Source organism: Anoplophora glabripennis, unplaced genomic scaffold (genome assembly GCF_000390285.2).
Source record: "Anoplophora glabripennis isolate ALB-LARVAE unplaced genomic scaffold, Agla_2.0 scaffold668, whole genome shotgun sequence".
Lineage (NCBI taxonomy): Eukaryota > Metazoa > Arthropoda > Insecta > Coleoptera > Cerambycidae > Anoplophora > Anoplophora glabripennis.
In genome coordinates, this window is record NW_019416781.1 from 14783 (window position 1) to 29584 (window position 14802).

Consider the following 14802-nt stretch of genomic DNA (forward strand, 5'->3'; position numbering starts at 1 on the left):
ATTTAACTCATAAATTCTACGGAATCCATAGACGTCCAGAAAAATTTAGCCCTGTCTCGTTTAGATATACTATATTCCGAGCTATATTACCATACGACTGTCAAGTTTTTTATGTTTAAAATCGCATTGTAATAAAGCATGTCGTAAAATATCTAAAGATTTATAATTATAATCAGGATAATCGCTTAATTTATCTCGAATCATGTTTAAAGTAGGAACTTTATATTCTTTATACATATTATAAATTGTGTGCCGCATTACATCTGCTAAAATCGTCAATTTTATTTAATTTTGTATTTTTCCGTTTCCTCTTTGTACCGTGATCAATCCTTCTTTAATTACGCGATAATTTGTCGTTTTTGATATCTTAGTTAATTCGTTAATATGTTTCCTAACTTTTTTTTATCACATTGTTCACCGTTTTCAATTTTCAAAATTCATATACACATATTTAGTATAATACGTTTACGTGTAAATCTTTGTTTTTAAACTCGTAGTTTGTTTCGATACTTTCGACCGACCGGTTTCACTATTTGGGGATTTTCTCGAGTTATTTCGTTATCCACCGCTTTAAAGAGTCTCCAGAGAGCCATGCTAAATTACATATAACATTTATTTTAATAACTATTACCCTTTACTGGTTACGATACGAACAAATAATAATATCAACTAATAAGTAATAATACGCATTATACATAACAACATACTCCGCCAAGCAATGCTCTGCACTGCACTGGCAAAGTGGCAAAGCTAAGTGAACCCGTGTACCATACAAAAAAATGATTTACGACCTACTGGTCCAATACAGGTTTGCTTTGATGACCAGCGCGCCGCCGTCAATTCTACATCAGGCGGACTAGTTTACCAATATCGAACTCACCGAGTATAAATTACGAGACACATCATGGTCAAAGCATAGAAAGATATTACAGGAGAAGTGCATACGGGCCTGTGCTTTTAGATTTACAGGTTCCAATTGACATCGTAACAACTAAACACTGCCCACAGTATTAGGGCAAGTTAGGCCGTACGCGGCCAGGGGGCAGCGCAGTCGACGCCGTAAGATCTAAGAGAGCACGCTTCAAAAAGGAAACAATTTTTGCTTAAACTATTACATGTTAATAAATAGTAGTCTAAATCAAGTAGTTAAAAAATCGAGTAGTTCTTATTTTATCAATTTTATGTGACATTAAGAAATGGAAGCCAGACATATAAAAAATGTCTGTATTTATAAAATTAAATCCTGAATTTTTATTCTAAAATTTTTAAACGAAGTGGACTTGGTGAAATAAATTAAATTGTATTAACCTATAACAAATACAGTCTGACTCTTACAATTAAATGAACCGACACAGGACAAGAGCGTGGAAGAAATGTTAAAATATTTCAAACTTGAATGAAATTTGGTATAACTTCTATATAGATGTCACTTTTTACATCACCTAGTAACTGTATTTGCAAAATGGGTAAAAAATATCATCCCTGAATGTATTTACTGGGACATTTGGTCAATAAAATATATAATTTCCAATTTGTTTTATTTTACGATCGTTTCGGGCTTATCCCATCTTCAGAAAAAAACATCATAGGTGATTTGTTACAAAAAATATTAATATGTTTAATTTTTTAATTAATATTATTGTTAATGAAACCACATTTTAACAAAGTCAGAAGCTTTTAGCTACTGAAAAATGCTTCTTCATGAAAATTATTGGACAGTGTCACCATTTTCAATAACACATAGGTAACTGTCTAAAAATGCATTCATTTCAAATTTTCCTCATTCTGCAAATTATCTACGGTACCTAGTGCCTTGTAGAATTCATCAAATTTAATGCTTTTCAAATAACCACATATTGATTGATAGTCACAATTTACAGCATGCGAGAAATTTGAGATGAGTGCAGTTATAATTATTTTAACTGATTTTGGCATTATTAAATATTGTGATTATTTCCAATATTTTTCTCAAAAGTAAATGTTTGGGTAAATGTTTTTATATTATTTGCTTTAGGGGTAGTGACATTTTTCCTATTTTTGTAAATGTAACTACTTCGGTTACTATGCAAAAAAGTATGTCTATATATTATAAACTCGTATATAAAATTTCATTTAAATTGGCCAAAGCGTTTGTTATTTGGAAAAAAACTATTTTGAGCCCATTCAGTTACATAGGTGTAGTTATGTGTCTGACTTTCAAATGAATTATGAGAAATTATAGAGACCTTCGTTTTTTAAATAAAGGAAGCTTTAAAAAATATTATATGCTAAATTTTTTTTTTGATTAAATGAAGACCTTGAGAGAGAATTTTGTGTACAATACATTCAAAGGGAAAAATAAGTCAGCTCAAATCAATTAGGTAAATCTGAGGTATTGAGACTACATTATCCCCAAAACGCCACTGGAAAAGAATTTTTTTTAAATAATAATTTTTGTATTTTGAATTAAAATAATCTACCAACTTTTTTGCATGCTTTTAACTTTTTGGTACAAATTAGCAATTTGTAAAAATTATACAATTAGGAAAATTACGAGTTTCATTGATTTTATAAAAAGTGTTCAAAATTGTATTCTTGTACCTCAAAACAATTTTCCACGCGTATTTCTTGCGTATGAATTTCCTGATACCCTTATTTTTAACTTTAACACCCTGCATTTCAAAATGAGGCTTCAATGGCAAGTATTTATACGAGAAAATACACTTAAAGGACGAGGAAACGATCCTATATTTTTGAAATGTTAATGTGTACTACTCTCTATGATACAAATGATGCTAATTTGTTATTGATTTATGATGAAAGAATGGTTGTTTCATTATTAATTAGTTATAAATAAATTTAATTAAGATTCTAAAAGTTTATTAAATTTTTAACAGTTTTATGGATGCCAAGATTTATCTATTTAAAAAAATAATTTTCGAAAACTTAGGAAATTTTTCGGATATTCGATAAATGGGAGTTTTAACCTGCCCTTAAAAACGATATAAGTCAAGGCATCATTTTCTTTAAAAATAAAATTTGTATTTCAAAAAGACAATAAATAATTATTTTCCCAATGGCGTGGTGTACGAACTGAGAGTATTTATTCAAAAATTTCGTCTCAATAGAAGATGTATAGATATAATTTTTTTAATAATCTGCATCTCAAAAATGAAGACTTCAAGATCAAATTTTTATACAGGGTGTTTTAGTTCGGGTGAATCTTTAACCACAAATAGTACTTACTCAATAAATACGAGTAATTCAGAACTGCCTTATAAAGCGAGGGTCCAAGTCTCACTAGTTTCACTATACAGGACCGTAGTGGTCGCTTTTTAAAATCATATTATTTATGAAATATTTGGTAGGCTTATAACAAACTGATTCAAATTTGGTGTGGTGTTAACATTTACACATATGCGAACAATTCTACATAAAAAAGGTATAGTTGTTGAAAATCGGTAGTGTATCGTTTTATCGAAAATTTCAGTTCAATGGGAGACCGTTCTTCTGATCTAAGAAAAATAAATTTTAATTTAATATTATTATAATGTCACACGTATTGACTTAGAATTCAAAACAATATTATGTCTATGGAGGTGCCATAGAATATGCTGTCCACCGCACTGTAGCGTAACAAAAAAATTACCTTAAAGAGGGAATTCACATTACGAATGCAATAAAAAAAACACAATTATATTTAAAACTGACCAGTCGTTTAAGCCGATGTAGAAACATATTATTTAATGTTGTTTTGAATTCTAAATTAATACGTGACATTATAATAATATTAATTTAAAATTTATTTCCTATCCTCATGAAACTGAATTTCTTATCAGAAGAAAGGTTTCCAATTCAACTGAGACTTTCGGTAAAACGATACACAATATCGATTTTCAACAGATATACCTTTTATATGTAGAATTGTCCACGGAACCTAAAAATGAATCTCAAATGATTATTAGGTCATTGGCGTAAAAAAATCTCGCATTACTACCCATTCCTACGTCACTTATCTACAGAAATTTGAAAATTTTACCAGTAAATTATGCACTTGTATAAATATAACACCACACCAAAATTGAATAAACTTGTTATAAGCACAAAAAAGATTTCATAAATAATGATTTTAAAAACCGACCAATACGTCCCTGTACAGTGAAAACGGTGAAACTAGACCCTTGCTTTATAAGGCAATTCTGAAAATAATTCAGTATTATTGAGTACTATTTGTGGTTAAAGTTTGATTCATTTGAACAGAAACTCCCTGTTTGAGAAAATAATCTAATAATCAAAATAGTCTCAATATATTTACAAATAAGATTAAACTACAGTAACCCCTACTTAATTAATATACAGATCAGAGAAAATAGTAAATAAGCAATCACAGTAACTTCAGCCAAAAGCAACATAAGAATTGTTCAAAAAGAAAAAGTATACTTAAAAAACACTCAAGCCTTGGGCTTAATTGAATATTTGCAAGCAAAAACTCACCACTGCTAAAACTGTTTTAAAAGCAAGAAATTCTACTGCAAAAATTTAAGATCAGCGTAGTCTTACCCCGGAAGAACAAGGACAACACGATTGTATCACATTGTGAACTATGAAAGAAGCACATACGCGTACACACGAACACATGGAACACATGGACGGGCAGAACTACGAAAAAAATACAAAAAACTGAAATGTTGCAAAAAATGTACGGAAGTATATTCAAACTACAATTTCTTAAAATAGTGCGGCAAAGTTTTCTTTAACGCAAACCATGGTCAATTCGACTGCCAAACTTTTACAAGCTGTCCCGTGGCCAAAATTGTAACAAATTCATCAATTCCGATTCCTTACAGCAGCTTGAAGATAACATGCTGGTAACGTTTTTTTCTATTTTCTAAACCAGTTTTGATATTATATGTTACTGAATACTAGTGATACATATTTACACAAGTCGCAAAAAATATTCCAAAACTTGCTCATTAACCCTCATAAAGAAAATGTCGACTTTTTGCCTTTTGGAAAATGTAAATTTTTATCTTGTAGCATGAAAGTGATAGTAATTGAAAAGAATTATTTTTTTGAAATAGAAAAATAAAAAAATATTATCTTGTAACAATTATTATTGAAAATCGCATAACTTTATCAACATTTTATCATTCAATTGGTTTTATCAAGATAAATGCGAAAGAGGATCCGCGCAATCCATTTTAGTATGTAAACAGAAGTTATTATTCACAAACTGATTTAGAAGATAATAAAAACAATGTTAATTAGGTCATTTACAAATTACTATATTTTTGTAAGGAGTTACTACTGGCTCCTAGCTTGTTTGTTTTTTTTTTATTTTGACCACGTAATACCCTGTAGAAGTTTGTTTAGTCGGTTATCTATGTCTTGTTATGAAATACATAGTCAAGTTTCAGTTCATTTATTTGGTGACAATTTACAAAAAAAAAAAACGGTCAAAGCGACAGTATACGGCTAAATAGTAATGTATAATTTATGTAAAAAATAAGTGCGAAATAATTTAGGGGGTGGTTGCCGAAGTTATTTTGTGAAAAAAGTTCATGTAAACGTAGGTCGAAATATGCTTCGTTTCGGAGATAAAGTGTTTTAATTTTTTATTTATTTTTATTCATTATTTCCGAGTTTTAAAGATATTGACTCGAAATTTGAAAAATGCTTTCGAGGGATAAGTGTGCATTTTTTGGGGTGATCTGAATATTTCTACTTGCACCAGTGGTGTTCGTGCGAGAATGCCACAAACTTTTTAAATAGAAAAAAATGGTACGCCACTGGCTTTTTCCCGTTTTGATATTTATTTAGAAATCCGCCATCACTTCTGAATGAAATTGGTATCTTCAATTTTTTTCGCAGGATGCACCGTTTTTGGAAAAAAAGGAATACATATATATTTGTGTGTATTTTTAATTTCTATTGGTTCATTATCTAGTAGGTTGCTGTCAATATTTCTAAACAAAATACAACCATTAATTTCTTTAAAACTTTCAAATAATTAATAAAAATAAATAAAAAATTAAAATTTAAACACTCTGTATCTCGGAAACGAATCATATTTCGACCTACGTTTATATGAACCTTTTTCATAAAATTACTAAAATACTTCGCACTTATTTACAAACACCCTGTATATCATATTATATTTGTAATTATGAGACATTAACACATAGATTATATTTATCCAAAGTTAATTTAATTACATGTTCAATTAAATTAAATACATTTTAAATCAATGATATTTAAACAATTTTATTAGGTAATTACATATATGAAAACCAGTAAATAATATTAAATTTTGTAAAGTAAGTACTGTGTTTTGAATTCAAATAAACCATTTATTACTATTTGCATATTTGGGCTCATGTTGTGGCGTTTTATTTTATTTGTGATAAACATAGCCAGAGGTAAACAATGATTTTTACAGTTAGTTATTTTTGGAAATAGTATTAAATGTAAAAATATTTAATGATGCAAATTTAGTAAACATGGCAATTTCTAGAAAAAATATATTTGAATAGTATATAACAAAGGAAGTTAAACTGGTGCCATTATTATTACCCAACTAAATTTTTTAATGCAATAACAGTTTTTGTTTACGCCTAGAAGATCATAAGCCTTTGTTATCATTCATATGAAAAGTCAGTGACATGTTACTGACATCAGTTTCACAAGTTACGCCACTGTTTGAAAACATAAAATTTTTCGTTAATTTATATATACGTAGGTATACAATTTTTTTTACATATATATTGAGTTCTATTACTTAACAATTTAGAGATTATTATAAGAAACTATTGTACAGATACGTTGTTCCGGGGCATTGAGGGAAAGAATTGGCTACTTAAAGTAGACAAGAATATTATTTTGGCCAACTACAAAAACGTACGTTTTTCCAACATACTTGGATAAGACGGGCCAAAAATATTTTAATTGCAATAATAATTTTATTAACCGAAGGTATATCCATGCAGTTTCATTGATTTTACTCATACAGGGTGCTCACAATAGGACAAGCAAATTATATATTTTTTTTATTATACCAGAAATGAGTTTCACAACGAAATAATACTTAAATATTACTTTTTTCTATTAGTCCATATCATTTGGTATGAACTGCTCAATTCGTCTCATCTTATTTCTAATAACTCTCAACTGATGTGGTGTTATATGTCGACATGCTTGTCTATTACATAATAAACTAAAACTAAACTAAAATATCTTGAAAAGATCACGTCAAAAAATATAATATCAAAAAGTAGGCCTTTTTGAGTACCTACCGCCACATAAAAAAAAGTATTTTAGAAATCGGACAACGCCATCCTAAATACGGAGGTGTCCCGACTTTAAGTGAAACACACTGTATATTAATTTATAATTACAAATATCGGCAATATTTGTTATTTTCAAAGCAGAATAATAGACTTCCAAGGTAAAACGAAATACCATGTTAGTATAGTCTTTCCGATATTAATTGAAGAACCAAAAGGTTGACAGTATGTACCAGGTTCAGTGGCTGACACAGCAACTCGGCATTGAAATATTTGAAAAACTTATATATTTATTTATCCATACCCATATACAGGTCTGGTCGAACTAAACGTGAAGGTAGTAGATATGTATACGCCCAGTTGAAGAATGCGAGCGCGGGCAAACGAAATCCAAACACAATTGCATTGGGCTACTGGACAATAAATCTCAGCTGTTGATAAGTGGTTCACAAATTACCCAGCAGTGCAGTGCAGCAATGCGGAATTTGGTGTGATTCAGGTAATTTTAATTAATTATAGGCACCTTCTATTAATCATTCATATTACAATTATTGCGAAAGGGAGAAATAAGAGGGATATTTTGTTTGCTAATATTATTACAACATGGCATTTTGGAGACCTTTTGAAACGGAACAAAATGAAATTTACCGTCAATATAATAAAATTGTTTGAGGACATAAATAATGAAAATATGTTGTTGGCCAATATAATAGAAATTTTCTACAGAATATATACGAATTATTATAATTTTTTACCTTTAGCAGAAAAGTTTTTTAGGGACGCGTATGAAAGTCATTCAATTTCGTTTTTTTACATGTTCAGCTGACTTCGGAGATATACCAATAATAGGTGAAAAAAAGGTGCGGAATAGGCACGGCTGCCTTGCTGGCGCAATATACCACAATGCAGTTTAGTATGCGGCCGGCTTAATGATTATTAACCGGGTCCAGACTGAGCGAGTACGTGCCTGAGGCCTTCAGTAACTATGAAAAATGAAATTTATAAAAAAATGGTTGTTTGATTACAAAAAAAATATTTTGCAAATATATATGCAACCTTAAGTTTTTATTTCGGTGTTGGTCCCATCCTACGCATTATTATAAAAATATGACCACTTTAAGATAAGCGCACATTTGTTCGCATCGAATGTAGTGGAGGCATCGGACGAATCGTGTTATTTTTGTTGTTAAAATGAACAGTTCAGATGAAGAGATATTCGCCATTGTATGCGTTTTTGAGGAAGAAGAAAAACAGGAGAAGAAGAAAACAAAAATTTTTGGTTCACAATATCAATATGAAGAGGAAAATTTATGGAGAATTTCATACTCTATTATTTGAAGATTTAATACAGTATGATGCAAAATTTTTTCAATACTTCTAGATGGCCTATAAAAAATTTGTGAGCTCAATATCGTGGGCCCATCGTCAGTACGAATCGTATAGACGATTGGATTTTTTTCTTGGGGATCCGAAGTGGAATTCTCGTTATGCGATGCGAGCGATGCGAACAAGTGCCTTGCTCCATTTAAAATACCTAATGTAATTATTTTTGTCCGATTCGACTGTTCGATGTGTCGCGTCCGTCCGATACGAATAAATGGGCGCTTACCTTTAGTATTCATAAACGGATTATAGTACGCACTGCCGACGTACAACGTTGTTGGTATGTACATACATGAGCACAGCCTAGCAAACCATTCCCATATGTTAACATTGGTTTGATTTCAGTATACGTGAGAGATGTGCAACTAATTGTGAGTTGGCGCTGCTCTGGAAAACTGACTGAGTCCATGATGACAGTTTCGGCCATACGCCTATGTCGTGCGTCACGCACTGTTCTAAAAAACAGTAGCTTAACGTATCTTGACGAGAATTTTTTTTTTAGACGGGCCTCTTTCGTTCACTTCTTTTTACGCAACTTTTTTAAGTGAATGGTCCCTAATGCATCGTCTTCTGAATATTTAATAGTATGATAATAATGCAGATGCGCTTAGAGAATTGAGTAAAGCTTGCAAAGAATCATCAGTGTCCAATAAAATACGAGAGGTACTGAGAAACAGCACTGACAAGTTCGTACAAACAATAGAAGAAATTCGCAGCAAAGCACGTATGAAAACATCCAAAGCGACTAGTCTAGCACGGTACAGCAAATTGTGTTAAGAAATAGGTATCCATTTGAGGTACGCCGCGGCACTTTGCGAAAGATTTTCGTAATATGCATAGGCGCCTTAAAAGTGATTACAATGCTCAACACATACGAGTATAAAGGCTGCGGTTTTCATCAGATCATTAAATATATCTTTTGTTAAAAAATTTAAACTTTTATATTCGACTGTACAATAAAAAAATAAGAAAAATAATTATTTTATCAAGAAAACAGAAAAATATCAAATTATAAATTCGTTTCGTTAAATTTTGCTTCTAAGTTGTTGAAATGGAGCAATTTACGTTCGAAGAGTATGCAGACATGCATTTTATTTATGGCGAAGCAAGATGCAACGCTATAGAAGTTGACCGCTTTCTGAATCGCTGACATCCTTGCCGAACAACATTTTCGTCAATCCATCGTCGGTTAAGAGATAAAGGCAACTTTAAATCAGATGTAGGAAGTTGACATCCATGAACTTCACGGACAGTGGTCATTGAGAAAGAGGTTTTGCATCGAACTAAAAAACAACCTACCACAAGCCGTTTTGAACAAACAAACACACAAAAAAAAGTAGTCTGTACTTTTCATACGACCTATGTTATACGTAGTATTTTTGCCTCCTGATCACGAATCCGGTGTCAGAATTGACCTATCACATATCACAGGAATTTCTTAACCTTAAAAAACAGGTTAAAAATAGCAAAATTGCCGTCGAACGTGAATCCGCGGTCAGAATTGATGGTTCTTTTTCTAACCTAAAAAAACGGGTCAATTAAGGTCAGATATTTAGAATTTTCAAAAAATAACAGATTCAAATTTGGTATACGGGGGGTATACGTTTTCGTAGTGGCTGATCACGGATCCGAGGTCAATTTTGCAAAATTCAAGATGGCGGATCCAAGATGGCCGACCAAATTTGCAAAAAAATAACAGATTCGCCTCAAACTTGGTATAAGGGGGTTTTCGGGGTAGTTGATTACGAATTCAAGATTTCTGACCGCGGATTCACGTTGGGCGGGGTTTTAACTATATAAATGAACATTTGAATATAGAAATTTTTTTTTGTATTTTTCCTAGCATTTTTTCATGAATTTTTGCTATTTTTTTCCTGTGTTTTGAGATTATGGAATTCCTGTGATGTGATAGCTCAATTCTGACACCGGATTCGTGATCAGGAGATAAAAACAATACAGATAACATATGTCGCATGAAAAGTACAGACAACTTTTTTTTGTGTGTGGGTGTGTTACTATAAATTTATAATTTTTGCTATATCCTTAATAAAAATTACTTAAATCTCGAAGCCTTTTGGGATCAACGTAATATCATTATATTTTTTGACAAAAATTGCTCCAGGGCCAAAACGGCACATTTCCGACTAGGCAATGTTCCGCATTGTACTCAAGTGTGGCAATAACTTTTTTAACCATTTTGTAAAATAATGTATAATTTTAACTCAATTTTTTATACATCATACTTATGCCGTTGAATATTAACACTCGTGAAATCTGAATACAGGATTCCAAAATTCTATGATCGTACGGGGAAAATTTTAATTTTTTTTGTGGCCCCTCAGAAAAGCTCACCCTATATATTTGAAACTACATGAACCAGTGAGAAAAAGCTTTCATTTTTTTGTTATACTTTCTTCCGCGGAAGTAGGATATTAATTTTACTTTGTAACTTACCTACATTACTGGAAATGTTATATTTTCTTATAAATTTATAGTTTAAATGTGTAAAACTACACGCTTAATACAACTTTATTTCTACAGTAATTTTATTATAACCTAATTGGTGTCAAAATAACCAAGTGTTAATTTTTACTTTTTTATGTATTTAACTTTACAGTTGCTAGAAAAATAGTGCTACTGCAAAACATCCACAAAGTTCCGTTATCCAACGCAGTAATTCCGAATGAAACATTATCTTCTTTAATTGCACAAAACAATAGAATGTTATTCTAAACCCGTTTTAAAATACTCGTATTTTGAGAAAAGTTAGGAAAAATGAGAAACAACCTCATTCAGAATTCGGTAAAAGTTCAAATTTGTCTCACCGATATAGAAGTTGCGGTGTGAAATAAATTAAATTCCTACTATACATTGAAAAATTCTTTAGTTGTAAAATTCGATCAAAATGCAGATTGGTGGTTTTATTATATTATACAATACAAAATGTTTATTCGCTTAGAGCTATTGATTATAAGTAATTTGATTTGTCTTTCCTCAATCCCTGTAACTACCAAATAATTAAGCAATTGGATACAGGTTCAAAAGGTAAACTTGTAACATTTCCATGCTTAATTTTAATTTATATTTTTTATAACTGCAATGAATTACCTTGTATATCAAAACATAATTCAATGGCCAGACAAAACAAAAATGTATACAAAGATTGTCGTAAAAAATTGTAAATAGGTTAATATACCCCACATACAGGAGTCGATGCACACACAAATAAATACACAAACGACAACACCTGATTCAACTCAAAAATAGAACGATGTGCATGTTGAAGTTAGAATTAGTAGACTTCCCATTTAGTTTCTTACCACTCTAATCAGATGGCTCCATAGTACGTAAATGTTGGACTAGGAAGTTTCTCTTGGTTCAATAGCTATTTACGTTAAGTATGCAAAATAATTGAATTGCTGAGTGTTAAAAGGAATTAACTCCAAAAAAATGTTGGGAAATAACAAAAAACTAAACTAAAGCTAAATTTAAATTTAGAATAAAATATTATTATGATAGATTGAAAGCAAATATATGTGGTATAATTTTTATACAGGGTGATTCATTAACAATAGGAAAGTCGAAAGCTGAAGATACTACACGTGAAATGGTGACCATTAGCGCAAACATGCCTTATCCGAAAGTTGATAGTTTCGGAAATACAGGGTGTTGAAAGTTAAAATTTTAAATCGTTTTTTTGCGATTATTCTGAAAATATGTAGGTTAGGAACTTGAAAATTTGTGAAACTATATTTTTTTAGGCGACGAATAAGATGCGTGTTGTAATTTCAGCATTGCTCATAGAGGGCGCCACTTACGACCAATTTTACCGAAAATTTAGTTAATAACTTTTTACCCTGTATGTCTAACATGAAACTTGATTCAAAACCTGAAAGAGCAATCATTTTTCCATTAATTGTGTATTCTTGTTTCATTTCGGTATCTCGATCCGTTTTCGAGAAAAATCGATTTAACGAACACTATGTTTTGATAATACGAGAAATTAAAAGCGAAACAAACCAAGTGTTTCTTCGTGTTATTACAACAATTAACAATAAAACAAATGAAATTCGTAATAATGATTTAAAGTCAGTGTTCGAAGAATCCACCGTTGACATTTACACACTTTACACAACGTTTTCTGAGAGATCTTCGAGTTTGAAACAACATATTGGGATTGCGTTTGACTTCGTTGGCAGCGATTTGTATTCTTTGCCACAACTCTTCACACGAACCAATAGATTCTTCCAAATAGAAAAATGAAGAGGATTGAAGTCCGGACTTCTGGGTGGCCAAGTAAAAATGCTTCCACGGCTTGAAGAAGTTCCACTTTATTTAAGAAGAGACATGTGGTTCATGCACGACGGAGCTCCACCGCATTTTTCTTGGCCAGTGCGTGCATATTTAGATGCAGTTTTTCCAAATCGCTGGATTGGCCATGTAAGCATTTTTGCTTGGCCATCCAGAAGTCCGGACTTCAATCCTCTTGATTTTTCTATTTGGTCTCGAATGAAAGATATAGTTTACAAAGAATCTATTGGCTCGTGTGAAGAGTTGTGGCAAAGAATACAAATCGCTGCCAACGAAGTCAGACGCAATCCCAATATGTTGTTTCAAACTCGAAGATCTCTCAGAAAACGTGTAAAGTGTATCAGTGTCAACGGTGGATTCTTCGAACAATTACTTTAAATCATAATTACGTATTTTATTTGTTTTATTGTTAATTGTTGTAATAACACGAAGAAACACTTGGTTTGTTTCGCTTTTAATTTCTCATATTATCAAAACATAGTGTTCGTTAAATCGATTTTTCTCGAAAACGGATCGAGATACCGAAATGAAACAAGAGTACATAATTAATGGAAAAATGATAGCTCTTTCAGGTTTTGAATCAAGTTTCATGTTAAATATACAGGGTAAAAAGTTATTAACTAAATTTTCGGTAAAATTGGTCGTAAGTGGCGCCCTCTATGAGCAATGCTGAAATTACAACACGCATCTTATTCGTCGCCTAAAAAAATATAGTTTCACAAATTTTCAAGTTCCTAACCTACATATTTTCAGAATAATCGCAAAAAAACGATTTAAAATTTTAACTTTCAACACCCTGTATTTCCGAAACTATCAACTTTCGGATAAGGCATGTTTGCGCCAATGGTCACCATTTCACGTGTAGTATCTTCAGCTTTTGGTAATTTATTCTTTCATGCCTTCTTAAAAATATATTAAAAAAACAGTAGTGGAGTTAGTTCCTTTTAAAACCTAACTGATATAATTAAAAATAAACTTAAATAATAATAATTATTATTTTCAGAACAGGTTTATTAATGACAAAATTCATTATTACTTCTACTAATTATCTAAATATTATCTTCTTCCAAGTTTGTGGGCCATGTAAGATAAACTTCTTAAAAAAGTTTATGCTGTTCATTTCGTTCTGGGATATATTTCAATAACTTCTTGACAACATCGACTTTATGCTTATTTATAGGCACTTTTCCTTCGAGGTAAGCACTGGACAAAGTATCAAATACTAACACTGGTCTAGGCCCTGGTTGTCTCAAATGAAAAGTGCGCTTTACTAAGCCTCCTATAAATTTTGCAACTTCCAAGTTGCCATTTTGAAGATATTTAAACTCCATGAATGAGGCTGGAGCAAAATATTGTTTTTGTTGCCACGGAACATTTCTGCCATATGACTCTACTGACAACACGCTCTAGTGAGCTGGGTAGTAAAAGGAACTAACTCCAGAACTTAGTTCCTTTCACGACTAAGTCATATTAATCTACTGTACTTATAAATGCGCCGTTTAATGGGAATTAGTTCTTTTCTTCACCACCCGATGGGAAATATCGAAAAGTATCGTTTCACGTGTGTAATTCAATATAGCAGATTTTTGTAGTTAGTGCCTTTTAATACTCAGCAATTCAATTCTTGAATGGACAAATCTGGATATTTACAGGTGAGGCGCTATTCGAATCCGGCGTCATTCGAGTCCTTTAATCGTTTTGCGTACAAAACAATACACAATATTTGAGTAAGGTCCACAAATCGCAGAAACGCAAATTATTTGCTGACATTTTTAGGACGAAAATTTGACAAATAATGCAGTCACTTTTTCAATGGTATTTATGTTAAATTGTTAAACAATTGTTA

The 14802-nt window shown here is 31.4% G+C and overlaps 1 protein-coding gene across 3 annotated transcripts in view; it reads right to left on the reverse strand.

Moving 5' to 3' along the window:
• LOC108912707 (cytohesin-1) overlaps positions 1-14802 on the reverse strand; it is a 94612-nt gene that overhangs the window by 9827 nt on the left and 69983 nt on the right. Inside the window, exon 3 of one of the 3 annotated variants that reach the window (XM_018718025.1) lies at positions 4540-4638. The exons of the other annotated variants lie outside the window; for them this stretch is intronic. Coding sequence (XP_018573541.1) covers positions 4540-4638 — 99 coding nt within the window. The remainder of the gene's footprint in view (positions 1-4539; positions 4639-14802) is intronic. 3 annotated transcript variants of the gene reach the window in all.